General features: G+C 45.5%; 1 protein-coding gene across 1 annotated transcript in view; it reads left to right on the top strand.

The window, feature by feature from the left end:
- The window catches only part of ASB9 (ankyrin repeat and SOCS box containing 9), a gene marked incomplete at its 3' end in the record, with an annotated part of 32,526 nt that extends 19,727 nt beyond the window's left edge, over positions 1 to 12,799 (top strand). The window contains exons 4-7 of the mRNA XM_079911112.1: positions 2,634 to 2,784; positions 4,687 to 4,821; positions 6,279 to 6,470; positions 12,675 to 12,799. Of these exons, the coding sequence (XP_079767238.1) occupies positions 2,634 to 2,784; positions 4,687 to 4,821; positions 6,279 to 6,470; positions 12,675 to 12,799 (603 nt within the window). The remainder of the gene's footprint in view (positions 1 to 2,633; positions 2,785 to 4,686; positions 4,822 to 6,278; positions 6,471 to 12,674) is intronic.
- Between the last annotated feature and the right edge of the window lie 1,455 nt (positions 12,800 to 14,254).

Here is a 14,254-nt window from a genome sequence, read left to right as displayed (position 1 = left end):
AGGCAATTACAATAGCTGTTTTTATCTGTGAGTTTCTTCTGTGTAACAAACCGCCCTGACTTAATGACTTAAGACAGTAGCCATTGATCTCACAGTTCCTTGTGTTCTCTGGACAGCTCGTCTGGTCTGGCTGCTTCAGCTAACCTCAGCTGGGCTTACTGAGGCATTTCAGGCTAGCTGATAGATGGGCTGGGGCAGGCTACTTCATGATGACCTTGGCTGGGATGGCTGGGATGGCTGGGAGGTCTGGAGAGACAGAAAATCTCTACGTGGTCTCTCATCCTTTAGCAGGCGACCCGGGCCTGTTCACATGGTAGCAGGGATTCCAAGAGCAGCAACAGAGGGCAAGCTCTCTGCTTTGCGTCACACTTGTTAACTGTCCCACTGACCAAAGCAATTCATGTGGGCAAGCCCAGATTCAAGGATTGAAAAGATATAGTCTCCGTCTTGGGATGGGAGGAGTTACTAAGCCACTCTGCAAAGGGATATGCATCCTGGGCAGAGAATCTGTGGCCATATTTTGCAAACCACTACAATGTAATAAGTATTAATAGTAAGGGGATTGTTGGGAACACGTACAAGTGTTCCTAACCCATTTATTTCTGATGGAGAGGGGGAGTCAAGAGATGCTTCCTACAGGAAATGACGTTACAGTTGAAACCTAAAGGACCTGTTGGAGTTAGTCAGCTCAACAGGGGGTTGGGGGAAATGATGGACTTCCCACCCCCTGTGAACAACAAACGCAAAGGCCTAGAAGTGAAAGTGGGGGCTTCAAATCGTTCCTTCAAATCATTCCTTAGAGACCTCCCTGGTGGTGCAGTGGTTAAGAATCCGCCTGCCAATGCAGGGGACACGGGTTCGAGCCCTGGTCCGGGAAGATCGCACATGCCGCGGAGCAACTAAGCCCATGTGCACAACTACTGAGCCTGCGCTCTAGAGCCTGCGAGCCACAACTACTGAGCCCGCGCGCCTATAGCCCGTACTCCGCCACTAGAGAAGCCACCGCAATGAGAAGCCTGTGCACCGCAACGAAGAGTAGCCCCCGCTCGCTGCAACTAGAGAAAGCCCGCGCAGCAACGAAGACCCAACACAGCCAAAAATATATAAAATAAATAAATTTTTAAAAAACTGAAAAAAATAATTCCTTATGGCAGCAGAGTAGAGCAGGTGAGAGGGGTCAGAACACAAACAAGCTTGCCGACCAGGCCAAGAAAATGGGCTTTGTCGTGAGAGCAGCTGAGAGCCATAGATGAGTGCATCAAGAGGTTTATATTTTGCTTAAGAAAACTTACCCCAAACTTGGAAACAGGCCCAGGACTAAGCAGAGGCGAGAAAGGAGCCTGGGGTGCAAACTCTAAACTCTGCTCACTCGCAGGGTCGTTCAGCACTTTTGTAACCCTGGGAGCGAGTGTCTCCTTAAACTTTGCACCCTGGACATCTTTCATGCATCACTAGTTCTGGCCTTGCGTGGAAATAGGGCCTGAGAATGACGTCCCTGTCTTCACAGTATCATCGTTTAACAGGTTCACCAAAGAATTCCTTGATAGAGGAAAGTGCATGTGCATTTGCCTTTGCTCTTTGCCATTCAATTATAGCCCAAACACTGTGAAGTTAGATGTTAACTTGTAAGTTTCAGTCTGATTTCCAGTGTTAGAAAAGATAGCCCAACGATTATAGTTTTATGGCCCTATAGGATATTAACCAGTTTTGTATCTATTAGCAAATTTATTTCAGCATTGCACTGACTGACTATATAAATTCTCCTTTTAGCCATCCTTGCCATTTTACTGGTTCCCTCATTAATGAATGAGCTGAATAAAATCTTTGGCTTGTGTTCACTCTATATTTGGATGAAAGTGATGTTTTTAAATTTATTTATTTTTGGCTGTGTTGGGTCTTCGTTGCTGTGCATGGGCTTTCTCTAGTTGTGGCGAGCGGGGGCTACTCTTTGTTGCGGTGCGCGAGCTTCTCATTGTGGTGGCTTCTCTTGCTGTGGAGCACGGGCTCTAGGCGCGTGGACTTCAGTAGTTGTGCCACACGGGCTCAGTAGTTGTGGCTTACGGGCTCAGTAGTTGTGGCTCGCGGGCTCTAGAGTGCAGGCTCAGTAGCTGTGGCGCATGGGCTTAGTTGCTCCGCAGCGTGTGAGATCTTCCCGGACCAGAGATCGAACCCATGTCCCCTGCATCGGCAGGTGGACCCCCAACCACTGTGTCACCAGGGAAGTCCCGAAAGTGATATTTTTAAATTAAAAAAAAAATAATACATTAACAATTTTAAAAGGTTACTCTAACTTCTGTGGGGAAATTGGATTGGTGTGGGATGGGTCTAGGATGGCATGTTTACAATAAGGTGATTAGTGGGAATTTCCTGGCCGTCCAGTGGTTAGGACTGCGCGCTCCCGCTGCAGGGGGCACGGGTTCAATCCCTGGTCTGGGAACGTTCTTGGCATTACATTCTATACCTCATCCGGTTTTTCACAACAACCTTGGGGAATCTGTTATTTTTTGTCCCCATTTTTTAGCTGTGGAATTTAAGGCTCAGACAAGTGAAATAATAGCTTGAAAATGGTGGAGCTTAGGTCTGAATCCAGGACACCCCACTGCCCGCCTTCACGCTGGAGCTTTTCTTTCTAGGTGAATGGTGTTACCACAGACTGGCATACTCCCTTGTTTAATGCTTGTGTCAGCGGCAGCCTGGACTGCGTGAATTTGCTTCTGCAGCATGGAGCCAGTCCCCACCCTGAGAGTGATCTGGCGTCCCCCATGCACGAAGCTGCTAAGAGAGGTAAATCTGCTGAGAATTTAAGTTTTCCACCCCCTCCTCCAAGGGACACCTTATTGTGGAAGGGACGAGGGAAAAGGAGGTATATGGAGAAGTTGTTCTCAATGTGTGGATCCTGGGACCAGAAGCGTCAGCCTGACCTGGCACGCAAATGCAGATTCTTGGGCCCCATTCCAGACCCAGTGAATCAGTAACTTTGGGGGTGGGGTCCAGCCATCTGTGCTTTGTTTAACAAGCCCTCCAGGTGATTGATGATGCAAGTAAGTTTGAGAAGAACCCTTTTAGAACATTTGGAATATTGTTCACTGCTGTGTTTCCGGAACAGGGCCTGGCATATAATAGACTATCCATCAGAATGTGTGGAATGTGTTGTTGAACCCATGACCCCGTAAAGTCAAGTCATTTTATAAAACAAATTATAGTCTTCTGTTTTAAGGCCTTAAAGAATATTGTCTCAGGGCCACCTAAGTTTGCTAAGTGAAACAAACTTTCAATTTTTGGAAATATAAGATGTTATATACAGTTTGGGGTAAGTCTCCCCATCCCCATGTTTGTTGAGGTATAATTGACAAATAAGATTGTATATATTTAAGGTGTACAGTGTGATAACTTGATATACGTATACATTGTGAAAGGATAACCGTAGTCAAGTTAATTAACACAGCCATTGCCTCATACAGTTACCTTTTTTTGTGGTGAGAACATTTAAGATCTATTCCTGTAGCAAATTTAAAGTACAGTATATATATTATTATTATTTTTTTATTATTATTTTTTGCTGTACACGGGCCTCTCACTGTTGTGGCCTCTCCCGTTGCGGAGCACAGGCTCCGGACGCGCAGGCTCAGCGGCCATGGCTCACGGGCCCAGCCGCTCCGCGGCATGTGGGATCTTCCCGGACCGGGGCACGAACCCGTGTCCCCTGCATCGGCAGGCGGACTCCCAACCACTGCGCCACCAGGGAAGCCCAGTATATTATTAACTGTAGTCACCATGCTGTATATTAGATCCCCAGAACTTATTCATCCGGGATAATTCTTTTTGTAAAGTCACAGTTTTCCTGCTATTCTTAACACTGAGACAAAAAATAAAATTGTAAGTTTTGCTTTTCTCTGATATTTCTCCTCCTCCTTGCCATCATGATGACCGTACCTTGCCCCGAGGGCTATTTCCACAGTGGCTTCACAAAATAGCTTCCCCTCATCTTTACAGCAGCCCCAGGATCCACCCGTTTTATAATTATCTCCCAAAGCACTGGCATTTCTTCACGAGGAGACATGTTATCATATTCACTGGACACATAGAGCTAAAATGGTATAACAAGATAGATGCAAAGGAGCAATGTTTCAAGTATGATGTCCTAGACCAAGGAAGAGTGGTTCCGCTTTCACCAAACCTAGCTGGCCACACTGGGCCTCACTCACACTGGATTTGGCACCTTCTTCTAAGCCTCGCCTGTGCCCACCGTGGCCTGTTTGTCCCAGGGCCTGCCCTTGGTGAGGTTGTAACTTTCCTTCCCTGTTCCACGGTCCGCTCTGTGCCCTTTCTTCTCCATGTCCACCTTTAGTCCCTGTTGTTTCATATCTCTCCTCAGCGCTCACTTTGATTTCGATAATCAGACTGATTACAGAGCCACCAACAATTGAAAAAGGTGGCTGGCTGCTCGTTGCTTACCGTGGCTGGTAAACTCAAGTGGAGTTCCACCCAGAGCTACAGGTGCCATCTTATAGTCAACCCATTAACTGGTGACAGTGTTGAAGATCATTCCCTATTCTGAATAGAGGAAATAGCTTTTGGTCGCTGGAGAAGTTGTTGGAAAATTTAAGCACACAAAACATGGGCGAGGTGGTTTCCCTAGCTACGAGAATTTGTGCTGTAACTGTTTTCTCCCTCTTTGGGCTGCAGGCCACGTGGAGTGCATTGAGTCTCTTGTGGCTCATGGGGGCGACGTTGACCGTAACATCAGCCACCTGGGCACCCCGTTATATTTGGCTTGTGAAAACCTGCAGGTGGCCTGTGCCAAGAAGCTTCTGGAATCAGGTAAAACCAAAAGCAAAACATAACAAGGAAAGTAAATGAAAAACAAATTAAAGGTCTCCGAAAGCTCTTTCTATTGTAGCAGAGGAAAGAGCGCGGGCAATGGAGTCGCACGGGATCGGAGTTCATATTGACTGTGTTTCTGCGGGGAATTAGTTTAAACTGTTTCAACTTCAGTTCTCTCACTTGTAATGAGAATAGTAATGATAATGATGATGACATCTCCCAGGATGGTCCTCAGTGATTCTTAGTTTCTCCTCCCTCCGTCTGGCCATTGATACTATTAGGCCCTGAGTAACTTGCACAGCTGCTGGATTAGGGCTGAATCTTCAGGTTTGGGGCCGCCTTCACCAGTTCTCTTTGATTTGGAAATAGAACTTGCCCCAGTTTTAGTCCATTGTAAATATTATATTTTTGAAAAGTCGTAGGTCGCATCATTCTTTTTCACCTTCCTGCTGTTATCCAGCCCCTTCTTCAACACTTGGGATACCACTTCAACACCTCTTTAATTATTTGAGTCCTGGTTATTCTTTAAAAACCCAGTAATCTTGCCCTGCACTGAATGCTCTTACAGTTCCCATTGCCTTCTACTCACTTGACAGCCATTACCATGAATTAGGAGAGTGGTTCTCTCTCTCCTTCTCTCCCTCTCTTTTTTCTATTACCCTAGGTGGATTTTAAGCTCCTAGTCAGGAAAGGGCCATGTTTGCCACCCCTCACAAAGCCAAGACCAATACAAGAACAATTCAGTTAACATTTGTTGACTGGACATAGATTCCCATTTTACTAGAGGGACAGCAGCCCAGGCAAAGTCCTATGTCCCCACACATCACAGCGGGAACCAGCATCTGGACTGGGGTAGGGATTTGCTGAGAGTGTAAGGATGGAACTGGGTGGGGGTGGTCCTCGAATTCTACCTTATCCCCGAAGAGGAGGGCTTTGCCCTCTCCCCCGTGATCTTGGGATTGGCCACCCCAATCTAGACAATGCTGCCATAATGGATTGCCCTTCACAGTCCACATCACAGGGTCCCAAGTCTCTGGTTTAAACCTCACGGCAGTTGCTCGGCGTGTAAATGTGGATAATCGCCATAGGTGAGATTTCACCATCTAGCCTCACCTCCGGCCTGTACCGGCTAATATTTGGGCTCCGTTAATAATGAATGTGCAGCTTTCATGCCACCAGGATTCTTCTTGCATGTGTCACACCTGTGTGGAGTGCTCAAAGGCAAGCTTTCCAACCTCATATGTCACAGAGCTCCCGTGGTACGTTCAGTCACACTGTCAAGTGGCATTTTCTCCATATTATTCAATGGAATCAAGTCGTCTCCTGTTTTCTCAGGAGAACTACTGTGCCTGCTATGGACGCCCTTTTGTTAGGGAATTTTGAGGTGCAGTGCTTTGAGAAGGGGGCGCTTGCACTCTGCTGACTCTGACTCTGTTGTTCTCGTGACTGTTTAGGAGCGAGCGTGAACCAAGGCCGGGGGCTGGATTCCCCTCTGCACGCGGTGGCCAGGGCGTCCAGTGGCGAGCTGGCCTGCCTGCTCATGGACTTTGGAGCAGACACCCAGGCCAGGGATGCTGAAGGCCACCGTCCCTTGGAGCTGGTGCCTCCAGAGAGCCCCCTGAGCCAGCTCTTCTTGCAGAGAGAAGGTGCTTCTCCTTTGCCTGAATCTAAGCCCTAATCCATAGACTCCTGTGGGCTCTAGCAGGAGGCAGGTACTTACCGAGTTCTGACTTCGGGTCTTATGAAAAAGATTGTTCTCTGCCTTCACGAAACGTGGGGAGCTGAGATAGTTTAGTATTCAGCAAGGTACAGTACTGGTTATATAATAAATAACCATCCTGCTCTTTGGCATGTTGGAGACAGGCTGTTTGGATGATCTAATGTTCATCTGTGGGATAGGCCAGCTTTCAAAGAATTCAGATATTGTTTTAAAATGTTAAATGTTAATGTTACCTAAGACATGCTGTATTTAAAAAAATTTTATTGGGGTATAGTTGATTTACAATGTTGTGTTAGTTTCAGGTGTACGACATGCTTTATTTTTTTTTAAACTTATTTTATTGAAGTATAGCTGATTTTATAATGTTACGTTTATTTCTGCTGTACAGCAAAGTGATTCACTTATACATTCTTTTTCGTATTCTTTTCCGTTATGGTTTATCACAGGATACTGAATATAGTTCCCTGTGCTCTACAGTAGGACCTTGTTTATCCATTCTATATATACTAGTTTGCATCTGCTAACCCCAAACTCCCAATCCATCCCTCCCCCACCCCCCTCCCCCTTGGCAACCACAAGGCTGTTCTCTATGCCTGTGAGTCTGTTTCTGTTTTGTAGATAAGTTCACTTGTGTCATATTTGAGATTCCACATATAAGTGATCTGATAGGGTATTTGTAAGCCGTGCTTTAGAGAGATGCAGCAGAAGGGTCTTTGGGGTTGTACAATGCCCCAGGATGTCTTACTGCAGTACAGATGGGCTGAACTACTGGGCATTTGGCTTCTGGGATGGTGGGTAAGAATGCAACTCACTGAGTATTACACGGTATTACTTTCATGATGCACAGCAATTGGGAGACATTTACTATCGGCTTGGCCAAAAAGTTCGTTCGGGTTTTCCGTGCCATCTTATGGAAAAATCCGGACGAACTTTTTGGCCAATCCAATATAATAAGTTAATCAACACTGAGTCCACACTCCTCTATAAATAAAAACTGACACTCCTGACCCAAACCACTAAACACTGGGGTTGAGCAGTGTGCAAGGGGATAGGGGCACTTCCCTGGGCTGCGAGGTCACGGGTGGGCTGGGGTGGGGAGCAGAGACCCCTCAGATTGCATTCTTGATTGTCCCTAGAGGTGGAGAGCAGCCAGCTCAGGACCTGCTTTTTTTTTTACCAGAGTGTGGACTTTGTTGAGTCTTAGGGGTTGTGGGAGTTTGAAGCAGGCTTCCCTACCAGAAGGATTCTTTTTTATTTTTAATTTGATTTAATTTATTTATTTTTGGCTGCATCGGGTCTTCGTTGCTGAACACGGGCTTTCTGTAGTTGCGGCGAGCGGGGGCTACTCTTCGTTGCGGTGCGCGGGCTTCTCATTGCGGTGGCTTCTCTTGTTGTGGAGCACGGGCTTAGGTGCGTGGCTCAGTCGTTGTGGCGCACGGGCTTAGTTAGTGACTCTGTGGCATGTGGGATCTTCCCAGACCAGGGCTCGAACCCGTATCCCCTGCACTGGCAGACGGATTCTTAACCACTGCACCACCAGGGAAGTCCCAGAAGGATTCTGATGTCATGTAATCTGGTTATTTTCTCCCCACATGCTGAGAATTAGGGCTCTGGGCAGAATTGTAAAGTGGCCCCTGAATCCTTCTTCCTGCTACACCCACTGCCCCAGCGTCCTTGTGGCCATAGCCTGCCTTGGGGCCTCCCAAACAAGGCCTGTGCTCCCCGAGCCGAGGCACAAGGAACAGTCCAATAGAAACCCCTTTATGAGAAGCAGTGGGGTCACCCCCGGGCAACTCTGCCCGTACTTTGACAATTTCTTGTTTTCAAAAAATTGTATCTCTATAGACGGGGCACAGATGGCACAATGCGTGGGGTCCACCATGTTTTTAGGGGCCCGCAGAAATGTTTTAATTTCTTTTAAAATCAGAAGGAAAAACAATGAATAAAACTCAACCTGGGTTATATTCATCTTTATACTGGCACTTGACCCTGACATTGTATCTAGCACATGTGATTAGTAACTTCCTTCAAGGTGCCTTAGTGAGAGGAGATTAAGTTCAGTTGCCCCACACTATGCCTTTTGCAGCTCGTTAATAAATGCTTTGAGCACACTCACTGGGAAATCCTTCATTAATATATGCCTTGAGTACACTGAACGTATCTGGAAGGTGCCCTAAATTTCAACAGGGACCTTGTGATTGTGCTCTGAGGACCTGATTGAAAATATTTCCTTTCTTTCTTTCCTTGTATATATGTCTGTTTCTACCTCTCCTTGTTTTCCATCACCTGAGAAGGAGGCAACCCAGTTTATCCTGTAGCTTGCGGTGATGCTATAGGAAATTGAAGCCAAGTCCGGCCTCTGTACCCTGACACTGAATTAAATCTCGGAGACAGAGTTTTGGGTGAAGTAGAAAAGAATAGCTTTATTACTTTGCCAGGGAAAGGGGGCCACGGCGGGCTAATGCCCTCAAAACTGTGTCCCGACCTGGAGGGGGTGGTGAGGAGTTTTATAGTAATGGTTCAAGGAGGGTGTGATCAGCTCGTGGACATTCTTCTGATTGGTTGGTGGTGAAGTTGGAACCGTCTGGTTCCAGCTGGTCTGGGGTCTCTGTGCTTGTGGGCAGCATGCAGTTAACTTCTCCCACCTGGTGGGGGCTTCAGCATCTGCTAAACAGCTCAAAGATATTGTTATATGGGTCCCTTGAGGGGAACCAGGACCCTGCCCCAAGTCTGCACTGTTGTTTCTCTTGACTGTTCCTCCCTTGTCTCTGCATCCCCTCCATTCCCTAATTAGCATCGGTTTGAACCTGCTTCTTGGAACTCAGGGAAGGTCAGGGAGGCGGAATGAAGCCTATTTCCTGTAATCAAGAAATGGGGGGGCTTACCTGGTAGCGCAGTGGTTGAGAGTCTGCCTGCCGATGCAGGGGACACGGGTTCGTGCCCCGGTCCGGGAAGATCCCACATGCCGCGGAGCGGCTGGGCCCGTGAGCCATGGCCGCTGAGCCTGCGCGTCCGGAGCCTGTGCTCTGCAACGGGAGAGGCCACGACAGTGAGAGGCCCGCGTACCGGAAAAAAAAAAGGGGGACACGGAAGGGCTTTTGTGCCCTGGAGTCCCACAGGGTCCTGCTTGGTATCAAAGTTAGAGGCCACTGTACCCTTTTGGTTGCATTCTCAACCCTGGCCACACAATACAGTGACCTGGGACACATGCCTTTACAAAAACCAGATGCACAGGCCCCACCCAACAGTAACTGAAGCAACATGCCTGGGGTGGAGTTTAAAGCCCTCCCCGCCCCGCCCCCCCCCAGTCAGGCTTGAGGGCTACTGCTTTATGGGATTCTTGAAGGTATACAGCTTTGCCTTTTAAAAAGTTTTTAATAACCAAAAGGGAATTCCCATTACAATTTAGTGCAGGGGCTGGGGATGGGAAATCATTTCCCATCTCTTTACCCTATGACAGGCTTTTTCAAGCTCATTTTGGGCCAGATGGGGGCCGTCCTGTCCTGTGCCCTGTAGGATGTTTAGCAGCATCCCTGTCATCCACCCACTAGATGGTAGTAGCAACACCCCCCCACAAGTTGTGACAAACAAAATTAGCTCCAGATATTGCCAAGTGTCCCTAGGGAGCAAAATACTCCCTCCCCCCTCTTGAGAATCACTGTCTTAAGATGTAAACACTTGGCTGGATCCCCATGCAAGGTTTGTGCTAGTTCACTTTTCACCTGTGAGTTGAAGCACTGGGACAACTCTGAATGCACAATATAAAAACAAATATGAAAAGACCTGTATGCACAAAACTATAAGACACTGATGAAAGAAATTAAAGATGATACAAACAGATGGAGAGATATACCATATTCTTGGAATGGAAGAATCAACATTGTGAAAACGACTATACTACCCAAAGCAATCTACAGATTCAGTGCAATCCCCATCAAACTACCACTGGCATTTTTCACAGAACTAGGACAAAAAATTTCACAATTTATATGGAAACACAAAAGACCCTGAATAGCCAAAGCAATCTTGAGAAAGAAAAACAGAGCTGGAGGAATCAGGCGCCCGGACTTCAGACTATACTACAAAGCGACAGTAATCAAGACAGTATGGTACTGGCAGAAAAACAGAAGTATAGATCAATGGGACAGGATAGAAAGCCCAGAGATAAACCCACGCACATATGGGCACCTAATTTATGACAAAGGAGGCAAGAACATACAATGGAGAAAGGACAGCCTCTTCAATAAGTGGTGCTGGGAAAACTGGACAGCTACATGTAAAAGAATGAAATTAGAACACTCCCTAACACCATACACAAAAATAAACTCAAAATGGATTAAAGACCTAAATGTAAGGCCAGACACTATCAAACTCTTAGAGGAAAACATAGGCAGAACACTCTATGACATAAATCACAGCAAGGTCCTTTTTGACCCATAAATCACAGCAAGGTCCTTTTTGACCCACCTCCTAGAGAAATGCAAATAAAAACAAAAATAAACAAATGGGACCAAATGAAACTTAAAAGCTTTTGCACAGCAAAGGAAACCATAAACAAGATGAAAAGACAGCCCTCAGAATGGGAGAAAATATTTGCAAATGAAGCAACTGACAAAGGATTAATCTCCAAAATTTACAAGCAGCTCATGCAGCTCAATATCAAAAAAACAAACAGCCCAATCCAAAAATGGGCAGAAGACCTAAATAGACATTTCTCCAAAGAAGATATACAGATTGCCAACAAACACATGAAAGGATGCTCAACATCACTAATCATTAGAGAAATGCAAATCAAAACTACAATGAGGTATCACCTCACACCAGTCAGAATGGCCATCATCAAAAAATCTAGAAACAATAAATGCTGGAGAGGGTGTGGAGAAAAGGGAACCCTCTTGCACTGTTGGTGGGAATGTAAATTGATACAGCCGCTATGGAGAACAGTATGGAGGTTCCTTAAAAAACTAAAAATAGAACTACCATATGACCCAGCAATCCCACTACTGGGCATATACCCTGAGAAAACCATAATTCAAAAGGAGTCATGTACCACAGTGTTCACTGCGGCTCTATTTACAATAGCCAGGACATGGAAGCAACCTAAGTGTCCATCGACAGATGAATGGATAAAGAAGGTGTGGCACATATACACAATGGAATATTGCTCAGCCATAAAAAGAAACGAAATTGAGTTATGTGTAGTGAGGTGGATGGACCTAGAGTCTGTCATACAGAGTAACGTTAAGTCAGAAAAAGAAAAACAAATACCGTATGCTAACACCTATTTATGGAATCTAAAAAAAACAAGAAAAAATGGTTCTGAAGCACCTAGGGGCAGGACAGGAATAAAGATGCAGACCTAGATAATGGACTTGAGGATATGGGGAGGGGGAAGGGTAAGCTGGGACGAAGTGAGAGAGTGGCATGGACATATATACACTACCAAACGTAAGGTAGATAGCTAGTGGGAAGCAGCTGCATAGCACAGGGAGATCAGCTCGGTGCCTTGTGACCACCTAGAGGGGTGGGATAGGGAGGGTGGGAGGGAGACGCAAGAGGGAGGGGATATGGGGATATATGAATATGTATAGCTGATTCATTTTGTTATAAAGCAGAAACTAACACACCATTGTAAACTCCAATTAAACTCCAATAAAGATGTTAAAAACAAAAAAATATGACTTCAGGTAACATTAATGCTTCACTGATAGCTTCTTATATTTGAATATCTTAAAACTGCTAAATTATAAAAGTATTTGCATCCAGAAATATGACCTTATTTTTTTTAAAGGTAAAGACAAGAAAGGCATTAAACATGGATTTTCGTGTCATTGCTGGGATTTCCATACTTTTGTAATTCCAAAATTAGCTCCCATAAGCCTCCATTGGTGAGACTGAGCTTTGAAGGTCTTTGTTCTAAATCAAAACCTAGCAAACTCATTTCAGTGAGATACCAGAAAAGAGAGAACATGGCCTAAAAATGCCTCCTACAAAAAGCAGAACATGGTCTTAAGCTGGACCATATTATTTCCTTATAATAGTGTCATAGCTTGTATGCTTTCAACGAAGGAAGGGAAAAGTCTTAGATCAGTGAAACCCATGGGTGACTTGTCTTATCATCTTTCTCCAGGGCCCCCTTCTTTGATGCAGTTATGCCGCCTTAGAATTTGGAAGTGCTTTGGGATCAAGCAGCATCATAAGATCACCGGACTCAGCCTCCCTGAGGAGCTGAAATGGTTTCTCCTCCACATTTAAATGTGTCAAGGGAATGGCATCACAAACGACAGACAAACGTTATCGAGTGTTGAGGCCACTGGGATTTTAAAATAAAGTCAGGTTGATTAGAGTTTGGCTAGATTTTTTTTTCAAGGAGATTTTTATTTGTAAAGGAACATACTGAGTACTTTTGTGTTATTGGTTGGAGGGCATGAAAAATTCCACCACACCCCTCCGCCCCCCTGCCGCCTGGAAGAGGGTGGTTAAGATAACAACTATGGTGTTGATCGTGCCAAGCCCTGAGCTGGGAACGCTTTATGCTTCACCTAATTTAGCTCTCACAGCAACCCCACCAGGTGGGTCCTATGCTCTCCCCTTCTCCAGGTGAGACCCTGAGACTCAGGGAAGTCAGTTTGTCCCCTTACCCCCAGTGAGGACAGGCAACCAGACGAACACCAACAGCATACCACTTGCTAGTTCAGTTAATTTCATTAGTTCACTTGTTCAGGACACATCATGCATCTTCTAGAACTGCGCTGTTCAGTGCGATAGCTACTAGCCCAGTGGTTCTCAACCAGGGGTGATTTTTCCCCTTAGGGGGTATTTGTCAATGTCTGGAGACTTTTATGATGGTCACAACTGAGGGCGAGGGTATGCCTGGCCAGTGGGTAGAGGCCAGGGGTGTTGCTAAGTACCCTACAGTGCACAAGACAGCCACCACAGCAAAGCATGATCCAGCCCAAAATGTCAATAGTGCCAAGGTTGAGAAACCCTACACTAGCCGTATGTGGCTATTTTAAAAATGTAAATTAATTAAAATTAGATACAATTAAAAATCCAGTTCCTCAGAGTCATTAGCCACATTTCAGATGTTTAATAACCACACATGGCCAGTGACTACTGTATTGGACAGCACAGATACGTATAGATCATCGCAGAAAGTTCTGTTGTTCCTTTGTTGCAGAAATTCCTATTCGACAGCACTGTTCAGATGCTCGACAAATGGATTTTAACTGCCTTTCAGTTTCTGGTTTATATGAGACCTGTGATATAATTTAGTAATGATGGCTGTAGTTTGTCTTCTCGCTGAGACATGAATTTGGTGCTCCGTTGGATCAAGAGAAAGTAAGAAAATGTTGTACCCACTGAAGGCAAATCGTTACCTGTAAGATGACATATGGCCTAGATGACCTGTAAGGATATTTCCTATGTAATTTTTTGTGATTCTAAATTCAGTTTGCTATATGAAAAAGAAGACTCCAGAATTTTGTTCTAAAATGCCCAACTAGTTACCCAGAAGATGGCGCTGCTGGCACACAATCATTTAAGCAAAACAGTTCCTCCTCATAAATGACCCATTGTAAGATGGTTTACAACATAGGCTCTGGAAATTTCCATGCAGGGATGAAAACTTCGTAGTGGTAAATTCCATTGACACTGGGTTTTCTTCTCTTCCAGTGTGCTCAGAAATTCAAATGTGAATTTATATCACCT

This window comes from Stenella coeruleoalba, assembly GCF_951394435.1.
Source record: "Stenella coeruleoalba genome assembly, chromosome: X".
Taxonomy (NCBI): Eukaryota; Metazoa; Chordata; class Mammalia; order Artiodactyla; family Delphinidae; genus Stenella; species Stenella coeruleoalba.
This window is presented reverse-complemented; position numbering and strand designations above follow the sequence as displayed.